A 15,257-nucleotide genomic window follows, 5' to 3' on the forward strand; every position below is an offset into this window, starting at 1 on the left:
CAATGAGAAGTGCAATATAAACTAAAACATGTTATGTTAAGAAAAACAGCATCTTTAATAAAAAAACTTCTGTTCAAAGACTTCAAAATAGCAGTCAAATGAAACATGCATTAATTTATATTTAACAAATGATGAAATGCTCAATAACAAAAACAGAAACACTTCATTGTAAGGCAGTGACTCAAGCCGGATATTCGGTACCCGCCGTTTTTTCCCTACCCGGATACAAATTCCATTTACGGATTACCCGAATTAAAAAAAAAAAAATAAAAAAAAAATAAAAAAGGGTCTCTGGACCTAGACCTAAATGCTAGGATCATGGTTGACCTAAAAAAAAAAAAAATTGAATTTTGCACATTGTTTTATAATTTTAATCTGAAAATTGATACATAGTTTTCATGTCATACTCTATTAATGATATCAAAATGCATTCAAATTTAATGCATTTTGATATCATTAATAGAGTATGACATGAAAACTATGTATCAATTTTCATATTAAAATGACAAAACAATGTGCAAAATTCAATTTTTTTTTTTTTTTTTTTTGCAATTTCGGTACCAGTTACCCGCCTGAAATTTACCTCGGTACCCGAATACGTCATTACCCGATAGGTCACAGCCTTACTTCATTGCAGTAAATAATCAAATCAAATGAAACATCATAATCAAAAGTAAATAAACGTATCTTTACCTCCTGGAGGATTGTGTCCAGAATGAGGAATATATTCCATAGAAAAAGATACAGATAAAGATGTCATCTAAGTTTTATTATCTTAAGTTCAACAATTTCAGATTGACACACAGATGAACAAGTAAAATCACAAACACGCCCCTAAATGCAGACACACAAACAAACTCTCCCATCACACATGCATAGACAAATTGCATATAGTCACCAAACAAGATTTTTCATACTGTCAAAATCCACAGCATCAATCAGTAAATCATCACATTCTTGACCAAAATATATCAATCACTTCTTGCTCTTTGTTACCTAATTAATTCCCATATCATCTCGATATCATCTTATGTCAGTCTTAAATTTACTTATGTTATGTTTTCAAACAGTCTAATCAAACTCCTTGCGGAGGCCTCTCACCACCCAGGGACGTTTACTGCCACATACCCCAAGGCAAGCAAGATCTGATTAACCGTGCCTATATCTCCAGCTAGCAGTGCAAACAAATTCACTTGTATACAAATAAAGAACAGTTTTCATAGCTACTATGTAGACAACATTTAATTTCTTAATATCAGACAGAGAAAACGAGGAATGCAGAATGTCAGAGTTTATTACATCTTTGTAGGCAGAAATCAATTTGGATTGTGCCCTTTCCTCTGTACACTGCTTAAACTATGTCCCACTTTTCTGCAATCTCTACATGAAGAGATTATCAATAATAATGTAATTAAAATTACATGTATTGTTGTAGAATTTGAAGCATAGCATTTTGAAAAGAAAAACCTAAGCTGAATTTGTACCATTTTAGTTACAGATCACATTAATTGTTCATGACAAACAATATTCATAAAATCAGATTCAATATAGTTGATATTCCTGATTTAGTAATTTCAACAAACCCTTTCCAACACACCAATGCTCAACTTTGTAAAGGGTGGCCAAAACATGTGAGTCCTACATGATGCCTTTGTCTTAGTCTGGAAAAATAAACACACTGAGATTGATAGCCCTATTATGGGGACACAGAATGAATGAAAAAAACATACATTTAAAAGAGAGTTTGCAAGCATTTGAACCACACCATTGTATTTACCTTTGTAATTGTTGCAATGAAAGATTCCTTTGGCTCTTCTCCATTAGGATCCATGATAGTGAACTCATCACCAAAGTCACAGAATGCATAACTATGGACACCATATACATCAGCCATAATGAACTGCAAAGACAAAGAAGGAAATCGGTTAATCTTGTCATCAAATTACAGGCTTGTAATGGTACAGAGATTGTAACGCCTAAGGTAGTCGTCTATCATGGAGTGTCTACTATTGTTAAGTGGCAAGGCAGATTTTTGAAAGTTAGAAGACATTTACAATATGGCGTTTATTTATAGGCCTATTGGTCTAACGGCACGCATCCAACACTTTATTTGGAAAACCACTTTCAGATATTTTAACCCGTTTTTTGAATCTGTACCATCTGTGATTGAGACATATGGCAAGATGGCATAAGCTAAGAATTTCTGAGTAAATTTAATAATTGGATTTGACTAACATAATAAAATATCTCACCATTTCATCAATCCTACATTATATAATGCATCTAATATAACAACCACAGTATTCTGACCAAAAGCGAAGCAAAAAAGTGTTGCGAGTTACCATGGAATCACCCTTTGTATTAACAAACACCCTTATGGGCATTTCTTATACCTTCACAGACATGTTCCCCAAACATAAAGCATGTTAGAAACATACTGCATGATTATCTGCACGTATACCAACCCACCTGCTGGCCTTCAATGAGATATTTTGTTCATATCCCTTAATCATTTGCATATGTGCCTCTATGAACACACAGCCATTTAAAGGGGAATGGTCTGACTTTCATCTTACTCCCCTATTTTCCACTTTAAAGCAAATTTTAAAATGGCATGTGACAAAAATTACACTTTGCAGTGAGCTTGTGTGGGAGGTAGTCTTTCGATAATGAAAAGGTCTAGCAACATGATTTAACAGAATCAGACCACTCTCCTTTAAATATTGAATCAAATCCCTTTGAGATTACTGCCTCTGAAGCATAGTATACTGTAATATATGAGGCCTGTTTCCGTCTCGGACAACTGTCTCCATTCAACATGCACAGCTGGCTATGGGAGGATGTTTTCTAGTGTAGAAAATAAAGCATGCCAAAAACAATGTTTGCTTGTCCTCAATCCACTAACGCCCATTTGTGAAAATCAGGAAAAAGTGCAGGGGGGAGGGAAGGGTGTACTAACCATGTGAAGAATACTATTATTTGACTGAAAAACACAGCACAGTGTATTTTAAATAAACAATATATAGGATTTTCAACAGTGTTTTTGCAAATGTGAGAAAAAGATATATTTACAGCTGCCTATATTTATTTGCTTTTGACCAATTTGATCAATATATTTTTGAGCGAGAATGCTTTAAAATGTCATTCGTATGATTCAGTTATACAATTAGTCTACACCTAGTGATTAATGGAATTCATTTTAAAGTGGCAGCTATTTTTGTAAGACTGAAGTTTGTATGCTTAGACCTTTTTTTATTCTAGATTTCATTAAGACACTTGGCATACTTAACAGTTTAATTGCATTAATTTTCAATGTAAATTACATGCTTTCATGCTATTGAGTCTGGACAGTTTGTTAAAGCTGAGCAGCATGTTTACAGATGTTCTTTGCATTACTTGCAGAAAAATACAGCACTGAATTTTGGGAATTAAAAATGTTAGTTCTAACTGTCAATAAAAGTCAAATTTTAATATTTTTGCAATTTCAAAAATAAAAAAAATTGTGCATGTTCTTTTACAATTGTAGTCACAAGTCTAATCATTCCAAATATTGAGAATAGTTTAAGAGTTAGCTCATTATTTTTGTATTTATATTATTCTTGATAATTGGTTATAAAAATATTAAAAAATGTGTTTTCCAGACTTAGAATGCATAAGTTGAAATTAGTCTTTGTACACGTCTTTGGGGTCGATTGTCACAGCATATAAAATATGCCCTAAAATGAATGTTTTTGACCCTTATTTCCATTATAGGTTTTAAACCAAATATTAAAATTTGCCTTTCACTGCCAGTTAGAACTAACTAAAGGATAACAATTTAGCTATGTTTCATTTGGCAAAACAGGACAATATTTTTTAATTCCAAAAAATAAGTGCTGTATTTTTCTGAAATGGGGAGTAATTAAACCATAGAGCTTGTAAAAATATGATGAAAATGGGCTATTCCATTTGAAATCATCACCTCTGTGGATGATGACTTATAATCTCAATTCCAGTTGAACTAGTCTATGGAAAATGTTGAAATCTAGTTGGATTTTAACAAATAATTAATTTAGAATTTTAGTACCTTCCACACCTTTTCCACTATTTTTGGGTGAAAAATTGTTTTGAATGGCTAAAACTGCTAAATTTGGTTGGAATTCCAAGGGGGTGCGGTTTCCAACGAAATAGCATAGCAGCAATGTAACCAACATTTTCCACATTTTTCAAATATTTAGCAATGTATGTTATGAAGCATAATGAGACCAGATGTCAGCATATGAAATATAGGAAATAAAAGATGTTTTTTTTGTGAAAATGATCATGTCTCTGGAACCATAACTCCCAACTATATGATCATTTGTTTCAGCTGTATAATAGGAAATAATGCAAAATTTTCTTTCGCTAATTAAAAGTCATATTATTTAATTGCATGACAAATCATTGTTACCTTGATAGGTGGTTCTTGGCTGCGGCAGTATTCATCTAATTTCTGTTGTAGACTCAAAGGTGCCTCAGTGATGATGACACACTTGAACTCTGATAGAAACGTCAAGTCCGTGTCTGCAGTCAACTCCTGGGTAGATGACTTCACTGTCACGTAAGGATTCAACTTTCGGATAGACGCGACACACTTGCCTCTGCCCTGGACAGATTGGGTTTTTTTACAAAACAAAATGAAATGTTAGCGAAGATGAAAGGATAAAATGGTTAATATGGGACATCAGAAGACCAACAATATTGGACATCAAATAAATAAGATCTACCTGTAAAACTAGATTGATTTGCGATTATACAGAGGCCATAGTTCTGCATTCTTTGTAATTATGTGAACTTAATTTTGCAATATTTCAGACAACACCCATTTTCCTCATCAAAAGTGAAATTTTGGTATAATCAGAAACTTCAAGAAAGCTCATATTTTTCTCATTATGCAAGTAAAATGTAACACCCAAGAAATGTTTCGTTTAGACGGTGCGATTGAACAAAACCATGGTGCAAGTGGTAACCACTACCAGATATATATTGGCCTACTATCCTATGGGCCATTGTTAGATATATTTTTGCTTTATAAAGCAAAATAAGAATAAATTCTCTTTTTGTCTATTGAACTATTGATTGATAAAAATTGTGAAAAACATGCACCCTTGTTTAAATGAATACATTCTACACCAAATAAATCAAAATTACCACAATTAATTTAGGGTTTTTATTTCACCTCATCAAAACCCACCACATCAAATTCTAAACAGTCATGCTGCTCCCCCAATGAGGATACATTTCCTGTTAACATATGGTATTGCTATACATTGTAAAACATATATGTACCCACATTCTTTTCTTAGATTGGAATCAAGGTGGGAGATGGCTAAAGCCCCACACTGCATAAATAATCACATTGAGATGCAAGTCACCTGACACACAGCTGATTTTTTTTTAAACTTCAAGGTTGTCTATGTGTTAAAAGCCTGAGTGGACATTTCACACCTTATTATTTTAAGACCCAACATAGTACCAAACGGACCAGACCATGAATAATTCAATACCAGTATACCTTGTTACCCACACAGTGGTTAAAATAGCATTCATTATAAGTTATGACATGCGATCAGTTAAAGCCCTTCTTCAACACAATTTGTTTTGGTATAAGAATGTCAGAACTGCCTTGAAGTGGTTGCTAAATAATTTTAAAACTTCACCAAACCCTCCTACCAAAAGTCAAATGTTTGCAGTATTTTTCCCTTCCACTCAACTTAAATTTAAATTAAATGACATTTCAATCAGCATGACAGGTGGTTTTGTATGTTACCTTACTTCCCTATGATTATTACATATTGATCGGCCTAAAGGATAAAAACCTACCACAAAACTTTCACAAATTCCACTTTCACCCAAAGACCCATGGATAATATTACAATTAGTTAAAACCATCTAGTTTTCTGATCTCTGATCTTTCCTTCCTTTCACTTCCTGTGTACCTTTGCACAACATTGCATAACATTACTTATATCAGTATAATCTTATACTATTTTCTTTTACACAGTTAGTATGAAAATCCCTGTGAAAAGAAACACGCTTGTTGTTTCCTACGTCTTGACTCTCACTTGTGTTCCTCTGCATCTCATATCAAATACACAGTTCATTAACACTGCAAGTGTAGGTGTGCTATAATACCTGGTCATATGCTGTTCTAGTAAGTAACTGCCTACCTGGGGTTCAATTCACACATTTCATTTTCATCTGTGGGTGTTAAACTTGGCATCTACTTTCTACTCTGATACTGATCCATGACTTTCAGAAAGTGTCTTCATAAGTAATAAAATATTTCACTTAAAATGTTTTATATTGATTTAGAATATATGTTATCTACAAGGATAAGGTCGAAATGGGCATGGACAGAATTATGAATTTCCAGTCCATATCAGATCATGTTTTAACTGTCCTGGTTCAATGCACTGTAATTCTTACACCTTATTTTTCACTTGATCCTGACCAAATCTGGACAACTTGCCTCCAAAGTGATATGTAAAGACTGTACCTTTGGCTCTTTAACAATAATCTAACTTCTGATGTTATCCAAATATCAATTAGAGAATAAACGATAGGAATTGTTATTTTGACTATCCTCTACCGTGTGATAGACGACAGGCAGGTCCAATATTTTGAGTAGTGGATGCCGGTGCACATCTTTTGCTGCGCGTACTGCTAGCGCATGTGAGTATTTTGCACTGCGTCTACACATACAACGCGATACATACACGCACCTCTATGAGCGTGTTACGTGGAGTGTTGGAATAAAGCATTTTTTATGCGTAGCAAATTTGCTTTCATTACTTTTCTCTTGGTATATTCACATACTTCAGTGTGTAAGTCTATGGCATAAACATGCTACTCAACTCCTATAATTTTGTAACAAATTGATAAAATTGTGTAGCATTTTGCTACGCGATACCAGCTATTTCCAACGCTGGTTACGTGTTATCGATGACGTGGGGTCGTCTACAGCCTGATAGACGACACCCAAAATCATGCGAGTGTCCAATCAGATTATGTGTCTATGTAACAGACCACTCCCACTGACTAAGAATGACAAATAACAATGGCACATAGAGCCGATGTAGACCTGGATGTGCATGAGATTTTTAAGATAACCGTTCTCCCCCAACTTCTCCCAAGATGTGAAAATATTGGCTCAAAAGTCAATTTGCTTTGGTCCCATAATCTTAGATGTCTCTTTTGTTTAGTTCCAAAGATCGCTTAACAATTATTTCCTCAAGATGCACTTTCAAATGATCAGCTTTCACTCAAGATTCACTCTACCACACTTTCCTACCACAAATCTAAGATGAATGCTAGACCTCCAGGATGTGGGGATAGTTACCTGTTCTTGCTGGCTTTGACATCCTCTTCTCTGAGGAAGAATTGAGTGCCCAGATCCTTGAAGGTTGCTGTCTTGGTGTCATGGACTGTCAATGACTAAAAATATAATACAAGATTATAATCATAACCTTAAAACACTACAAAAGTAATCTATTTTGCTTTATTTTTCACTTTTTATCTATTCTGCAGTTATTTGTTTATAAAATGAAATATTAATAGATGTGTATGCAACCGATGATTATTTATTCAAAATCCAATGGCATTGCATCCTTTTCTGGTTTACAAATAAGAAAAATGGCTTTTTAAGGCCTGGCTTTCTTACAATTTTTTGTTAATTGCTTTTCACAGAGTTGCATTTTGCGCATTTGCCGATTAGTGTATTCTATTACATCAGTTTTTGTTCAGGACTCAGATTGAGAGAAATTGATTTGTAAAATGAAGAATATGTATATGTATTTGAATCGTTAATGTAATTTAAGAATATTTAAAAATAAGTAATCTTCAAAGATATTGTAGAAGACCTGCTGAGATCCAACCACAGCTGACTTGAACTCAAGATTTTGAAATATTTATCAAAAAACATAATAATTGCTGAAAATCTCTCTCCATACCACAGCTTTAATACTTATTGAATACAATATCTGAATTGATCCCAATGAAAATGACATGCCATTGGCCGACTTCACGTACAATTTCCAAACCAATCTGACATTCCGCCTCCCAAATAATAAGTGCAATTATTTGTTCATTATTCATCTTGTGTCTCACGCATGCATGCAGATTTTACCCTGAATGTATAGTAGGGAGAACATTAATGTGCTGTTCAGCTCAGACCCATAACAGTGCCCTAGTAAAAATCATTAGCATGCAAGCTAGACACATGGCCTAGCAGCCACAGCCCAAGTAATTTTTGATTACAGCTACAGGGAATGTTAGTGAGATTAGCACAACAAGGTTTGTACTCTTTTATTTCTAACAAAGTCGCAACCCCTTGCGTGTAGATATTGATAGACAGAACATCAAATGCCAATGTTATTTTCCAAAATTTTGAGTATTAATTTACAATATAAAGTGGCAAAATTTCTATCTTGATATCAATACTGTCTACTTTTGGTGTTAAACATTGGAAACAATAACCAGGACAATAATATGTTGGTCAAGGCTTGAGTTTTAATGCTTGTTAAATTATTCTATTATTTAACTTACCCTGACTCCAGCTAGTACAACATTCTTGGCTGAAATAACAAATTGAGATTTGAGAATATGAATTATCACGGTTCCATATACCTAAAACATACATTTGTATCAACATGCAGAAAATCTGGTAAGACTTCAGACTAACAGCCATCGTCCTAAACAGACTATAATATTTTTCACCCCGATATTTTTCAGTGACGTCAACACATTCAGGTAGCTGCTTTGCACGCCTATCTATGCGGCGTCTTTAAGTGTGTACATGCATATGCCAGCGCTTCAAGCATCCACTAGCTACTTGAAGCTGTGCCTAATGAAATGCGCACCGACGTCACTGCCACTTCAGGGTGAAAAATGGTAGAACTGACATCACCCAAACAGATTTGGGTTAATGGTTAAATTTAGGGTTACGGTACGCTTAGGACTAAGAGATGTCAAGATTAGCATTAGGATTAGAATATTGTTTGGGTTCCAGTGATGACCACTACTTTAAATTTGCTCCACAAACCCAACAATGTAGCTATCAGTTTTTAAAGGTGTTTACTTTGCTTACATTTTTGGGGGGATTTCAAGAATACAAATTATTAATTGCAGTCACTTCACTTACTTGAAAATTTGCCTAGCCTTATGAAAATACACACAATTGCTTAAATTACGAACGAATCAATAACGAATTACACAGCAAGTGCATGATACCATTTCAGAAACATCCCTTGTCTCTCCATGGCCCATACGATGACAACCTGCGCTGTATATAGCATACGTAGTATAACAGCAATACTAAATTGATATTATAGGTAACTAATCTTACGCTGAGTGATATAAGCTAATTCTATACTGCAATGGAAGTGTAGTCCTTTTAACAAAATCAAATATAACTGCTATTATTTGGATTTTGTAAATATTCCCATTACCTACATATATGCACTCTCTATAAACCAAAGTATGGAAACAGTAGTTTTGCACAGATTTTGTCCAATATTTGATCACTTTCTTCCCATTGTTCACACATTAATCACTGATGCAAGGGCTAATTTAATCTTGCAAACCACAAAATGTAAAACAAGATCACCCTTATGTTGTCCTCCTGATTATCATCCATGTAAGCACTCAATGTTGTCAGACATACAGTTCAATGCCCAGTCATCTGATTGGGTTAAAGGGAAAGGTTGGCCAACCAAGAATGAGATTCACTTTGAGGCTCTTGAAAAAATGGCTTGAAACCATGACTCATCAATGTGCAAATAATAATGCAAATTATTTTATTTATGATGTGTTTCTTTTTCCTTCTTATTTTCTTTAAGTTTTAGCATCTAAGCTGATTTTTCTTTTGCCGGTGTGAATATTAAAATCGGCAACCTTAAAATACCACTTCTGTCTAGTTAGTCTTCTTTTTATTTTTTATTACTGCATACTCTACAAATGTAAAAACTATGCAGTACCGGTAGTCTATAGTTGTGCCAATTAAGGTATGACATAATTTAAATCATGACATAGACCTTTTAAGGTTTAAAAACCTGTATATATCTTTAAAATTGTAACAACCCTTCAATTCTAATTAATTCTTTATCCTTCCTCTTAATCTAAGCCAGGGAAGTTATTCCTAAATTCTTACTCTGAAGATAATTGTGTCATAATGTGTTCGTTAAACTTACAACATGGTATTGCAAACTGTCTTGCTATCAAAAATAACACAAAACTTGAATAGAAGTATTTTTGCAAAACTGATGTGTAGTAGCAAACACAATCAATTTCTTTGTGGAATACCAGGATCAACGACCTAAGCAACTGTGCCTGACATTGTGGAGCTCATTTTCAAAGGAAAATTAATCAGAATTGAGTAGATTTTGATGCATATATCCAAACAGGGGTGTGATTGGTGCTTTCTGAAAAACCCCCAAAGCAATGAAATTGCGAAGCGGAGCGAGCGTAGCTCTCGCCTGTTGCGGCGGGGGGTCCAGGGGCCCGCTTAAGGGCCCCTGGTGGGGTCCAGGGGCAACGGCCCGGTGGGGGTTGAGGGGCGAAGCCCGCAAAGCTCAGAGGGGTTTTACACACTTGAGCACCACTGGAGATGCAATTTCATGGGGTAAAATGCAAAAATGAGAAACTGTTAAAATACTTCACTTTATAGTATCAAAACATTTATTATCTGTGAATAGATAGTTCCAGTATCATATCATTCACATACACATGAGAAATTGCATCACCATTTTTGCACAGTACAGTGTGTCTATAAATCATCCACTCAGGGTTCTAAGAATTTTCATTTTAAAATTGGAGATTTTCTCATATTCGAACTGAAAATTCGGAAATGTGACATCTCTGTTAAGCATTTAGCTCTTTTTTGAAAATCCGGATTTTTTTTTTTTTTTTAATCCCAAAAATCCGGAAATCCGGAAAAATCACACCCCTGATCCAAAGTAAGAATTATATAACTTTATAGACAACCTGTTATAAATGTAAGGTTTTCTATATCCCCAGTTAACAGCCCTAGATTTTGTCACGCAATAGGCTATTCCAGTTGAAATTCATGCACCCCCTATGGAATTGGATGGCATTTATCTCCCACACAGAGAGATAAGAGTCACCCATTCAGGTAGGTTAACCCTATTTGAAATTCAAATAGGTGTGTATGAATATAGTCATATCTTCCATAGGGGATGTGTGGATTTCAACTGGAATAGCCCAATGTGAGAATCAATTTTGATTCTTGCAACTTTATGCTAACTTCTCACGAGTTACCAACAATCTCTGGCAATTTTGATATGCACTTGAATTGCAAGGATCAGTACACATGGATTCCCTTTTATATCTCACTGTTATTACTCTTAACAGTTTAAGATAGAAGCAAAGCGCACAGCCGACCACCATTTCTGCATTATAAGCTACTACCACAGTTAAACTAATCAAGATGCTCTTGCACTGATGTCAGCTGAGGCGTAACTACAATAACAATCCAACTGTCTGGTTTGTCTGCACACCTAACATGATGAGCTACAATTGTCTCATTCCAATGGCATCATTCATGAGCCTCCATTGAAAAACATAGCTCATAATATATGACCCCAACTTGTGGAGTATGAGTAACAGTACCCAACATATTCAAACGCCATTCTGTCAAGTGTAGAAGCATGTTGGGTATAAGGAACTGTGACGGATAGATTGCCATGTTTGGATTCATAGTGTACTAAATTACATTACTGACTTGGTGATTTTACCACCAGGCAAGCTGCTTCCTGTGTACTACTTATGTAAATTCTACGGAATATCTCACGGAAGGCAATCAGGTTTGCCACTGCCTAAAGATTTGGTAGATTTATCCCATCTAAAGCAGTTAGACAGGACAGCTAGGACTCTTTATGATTTTTGTGTTTGATCATGGAAGGAAACCTCAGGATAATTTTGCATCATTGACAAATATCACAAATTAGATTTTAAGTCTGTGGATATTTGAGATTATATGCAACGTGCTGTTCTGAAGTGTGCTAAACGCATAAACACTAACTTAATAACTTACAATCATCATTTGATATCAGGGCCATACCAAAAATAAAAGTGAGGTACACAGTATAATGTTTGGTCCCTATGCATAGCAATCCAATATGGGGATTCCCATATCATTATGCAATATGCATGGGGATTTTGAGTCTCTAAATGTAACCACCCTTTTCCGGAATCATTTTTTATAGCTTCACTTCCAGAATTCAGGAAATATGCAGAAGTCTACATGCCTGATACATGTATTTACTTTAAGACCATAATTTGGGCCACTCCCCTACCGATCTGTTTTCCACTTCTGACTTTCTCATTTTACCAGCAGCCATCCAGTGTACCACTTGTAAATTGACCCTACATGTATGCGTCTCACTAAGTGGCACTCTTGTCAGAATTTAAGCCAGGTATTGCCTAAAGATTTCACTACCGTCCTATACATAGTCACTATGTACACTATACTATAGTGCTTATACTGGCACTACTATGAAGGAGCACAGTGGCTTAGCAGTTTAGTGATTGGACCCATAATCATTGGATCACTGGTTCAAGTCACATCACAGCCAGACAGGGTCTAATTCTGCATAAAACCGGGCAACGTTATTTCTATAGATCTGCTGCGCATTCAAATTGCATTGTATTGCATCGAAATTTCATTTGTGTCTATGCTAATTATGTTTACACAACATGAACTCACGTGTTTTCAAGCAAATTACGCCGATAATAGGTGATCAAAAGCGATCGGAATGTTACAAAAGTACAGATCGCATTCAGCTTACTTCATATGAGATGATCTTTGGAAAAATACGGCATAATTTGTCTTGGTGTTTGCGGAATGCCATGCAGTAAAATATTAATACGTGGCGGCAATTCATGATTGACAACTAACAATCGGCGTGTCCTTCGTATCCTCCACTGTCAATTTCGTATCCACTCACTAATCCTCACAAAAGCTTTGTGTTGATTACGTAATGTGTGGGGGCAAATTGCAATAAGTACAATGAAATAATGAGTAGGGCGGGCTCCGAGGTGGGTTTCTTCTTCATCTTACGTAACAGTATTGTTCTCCAAAAAACCGGAAGCTTGTCGTTTGGAGCTCTAGCTGAAATACAGCAAGATAATGTAAGATAGTAAATGTAAACCTGTATTTTAGCTAGAGTATCTCGAGCTAATCACAGCCAACATGTTTTGTCCTTGTGCAAGGCCTGTAATCCCATTTGCTTCACTACACCCAGGTGTAAATTGGTACCGGCTTTTTAAATACACTGGAGGAGTGGTGAACCCCACACAATAACATTATTCATTGAGGAGTCTGGCCCCAAATCACTTCAAAAGAGATATGGGTAGGCATGAATGATGAACCTTTATATCTACCATGGATGCTGTGTAGCGGTACAAAAAGATAAATAAATTATGATCTGCAAATCATTGAAAATAATTTCCTACAATGATTCAAGTGTTGCTTTAAAATCTTCTTCCCCATGCTGTCTATTGTGAATCTGAATTATTTTACTCTGACTTGGTGAACCTCTCTCCAGGCATCTAGTGTACTGGCATTCATGTAAATTTATGTGTTTAGATGCACTGAGTGGCTAGCACACTGAAACATTTCACTAGATCAAAAAGTAATGGAAACAAAATCACCTTAAGACCCTTGTGTTAACCCAGACCCCAATGATGCCCCAAAATGATGTTAAGTTAACTGCAATTATTAGATGATGACTTGAGTGATTTTAATTCTCAATGCATACATGTACTAAGTTAAAAAGTATCCTTCTCTCCAATCAGATGAGAGAAACCAGAGTTAAAGGGGTATTGTGATTCTAGCATCTTCTTTTAATGATATTTTCCAGTATCCATAAAAAAGCTTAAATGAATTCCAAAAATTTCAGTAGATTCAGACTTTGCATTTGCGAGTTATGTATGGTCATGTGTATGATTATGCGTATTAAGACTGTAACTGTGCTGTAATTTCGTTCAAGGTAATACAAATTTGATATTTTCGCCAAGCGAATGAGTCTGCAAGACATTTTTTGCACATAAACATGTAGCCAGAGCTTCCCAGTAGTATAAAATCTTAACTTTTTTTGAGAAAAGTGGGAGGGTAAGGCTGTGGATCACAAAATACTTCTGTAAAGCTAATACTTCTAACAATGTCCCGATACATTATAAAAGCAATCCTACAAATATATACCAATTGAAACTGACAAAACATGCATGTATTCACATAAACCATGCAATTCTGGTTGCTTGCACACACCCTCAAATCAAATATACACAAAGCTTGTTTAGTTCTATCTGTCACAACAAATATACAGGGCCTCTTATTTGTAAAGAATTGCATTGGAAGTGATTCTGTCTGGGTACTCTCAATAGATGTCAAAGAGAAATGCAAGTACTGCTAACAGCAAAAATAGATTGGAAAAATCCCTGTTGAATACTTAATAAATTACAATTCTTACAGGTTGGTGTGTGTCTCAACATTAGACAACTAATGACTTGAATGTATCACCAGCTCAGTGAGGGTAAGGTTTTTAACATGCGCCAAATATTTTAAAGACATTATGTTATGCCATATGCCAATTAATAAAAAAAATAAATTAAAAGCCCATTTTTAGCCCATTTTCCATCAAATTAAAAATTCTCAAACAATTTGGATATATACATGTAGCTACAAATATATGTGTTTTCTTTTCAATCATTGTTTGTTTTAAAATAAAAAAATCCAAAACTATTACTGTATTTTGCTGAAGAACAGATCAAATTGGTAGTTTCAGAATCTTGGTAAAGTCTTCTTTATTGCAGATCTAGTGAACCAATTATTTTATGCAATAAAATAAGCAGTATTTATGTTTCAAAATCTGGGTTGTTTGAGTTTAATTTACTTACAAGAAAACACCCATCAGGCCAGGGACATGTATTTGTGCACCACCTGCATTGACTACAACAAACGATGGCGCACAGGCCCGTAACCAGGATTTATTTTGAGAGGGGGGGGGGCTGACTTTGAAAAAGTGGACCTTTTTTCAAAATTTGGACTTTCTTGGATTGGGGGCAGATTTTGAAAAAGTAGACTTTTTCCCCAAAATTTTGACCTTTTTTTGACCAAAAAGGCATATAAAACCCCAATTTGTTCGCTCGCTACGCAAGCAACTTTTTGGGTCAAAAAGGGGGACTTTTTGGGCATTTTGGCATCCGGCCCCAGCCCCTCT

The 15,257-nt window shown here is 35.2% G+C and overlaps 1 protein-coding gene across 1 annotated transcript in view; it reads right to left on the reverse strand.

The window, feature by feature from the left end:
• The window catches only part of LOC140158554 (ubiquitin-like modifier-activating enzyme 6), a 57,488-nt gene that overhangs the window by 21,645 nt on the left and 20,586 nt on the right, over positions 1 to 15,257 (reverse strand). The window contains 5 exon segments of the mRNA XM_072181689.1: positions 1,778 to 1,900; positions 4,430 to 4,591; positions 4,594 to 4,624; positions 7,361 to 7,455; positions 8,566 to 8,594. Coding sequence (XP_072037790.1) covers positions 1,778 to 1,900; positions 4,430 to 4,591; positions 4,594 to 4,624; positions 7,361 to 7,455; positions 8,566 to 8,594 — 440 coding nt within the window.

This window comes from Amphiura filiformis, chromosome 8 (assembly GCF_039555335.1).
Source record: "Amphiura filiformis chromosome 8, Afil_fr2py, whole genome shotgun sequence".
Taxonomy (NCBI): Eukaryota; Metazoa; Echinodermata; class Ophiuroidea; order Amphilepidida; family Amphiuridae; genus Amphiura; species Amphiura filiformis.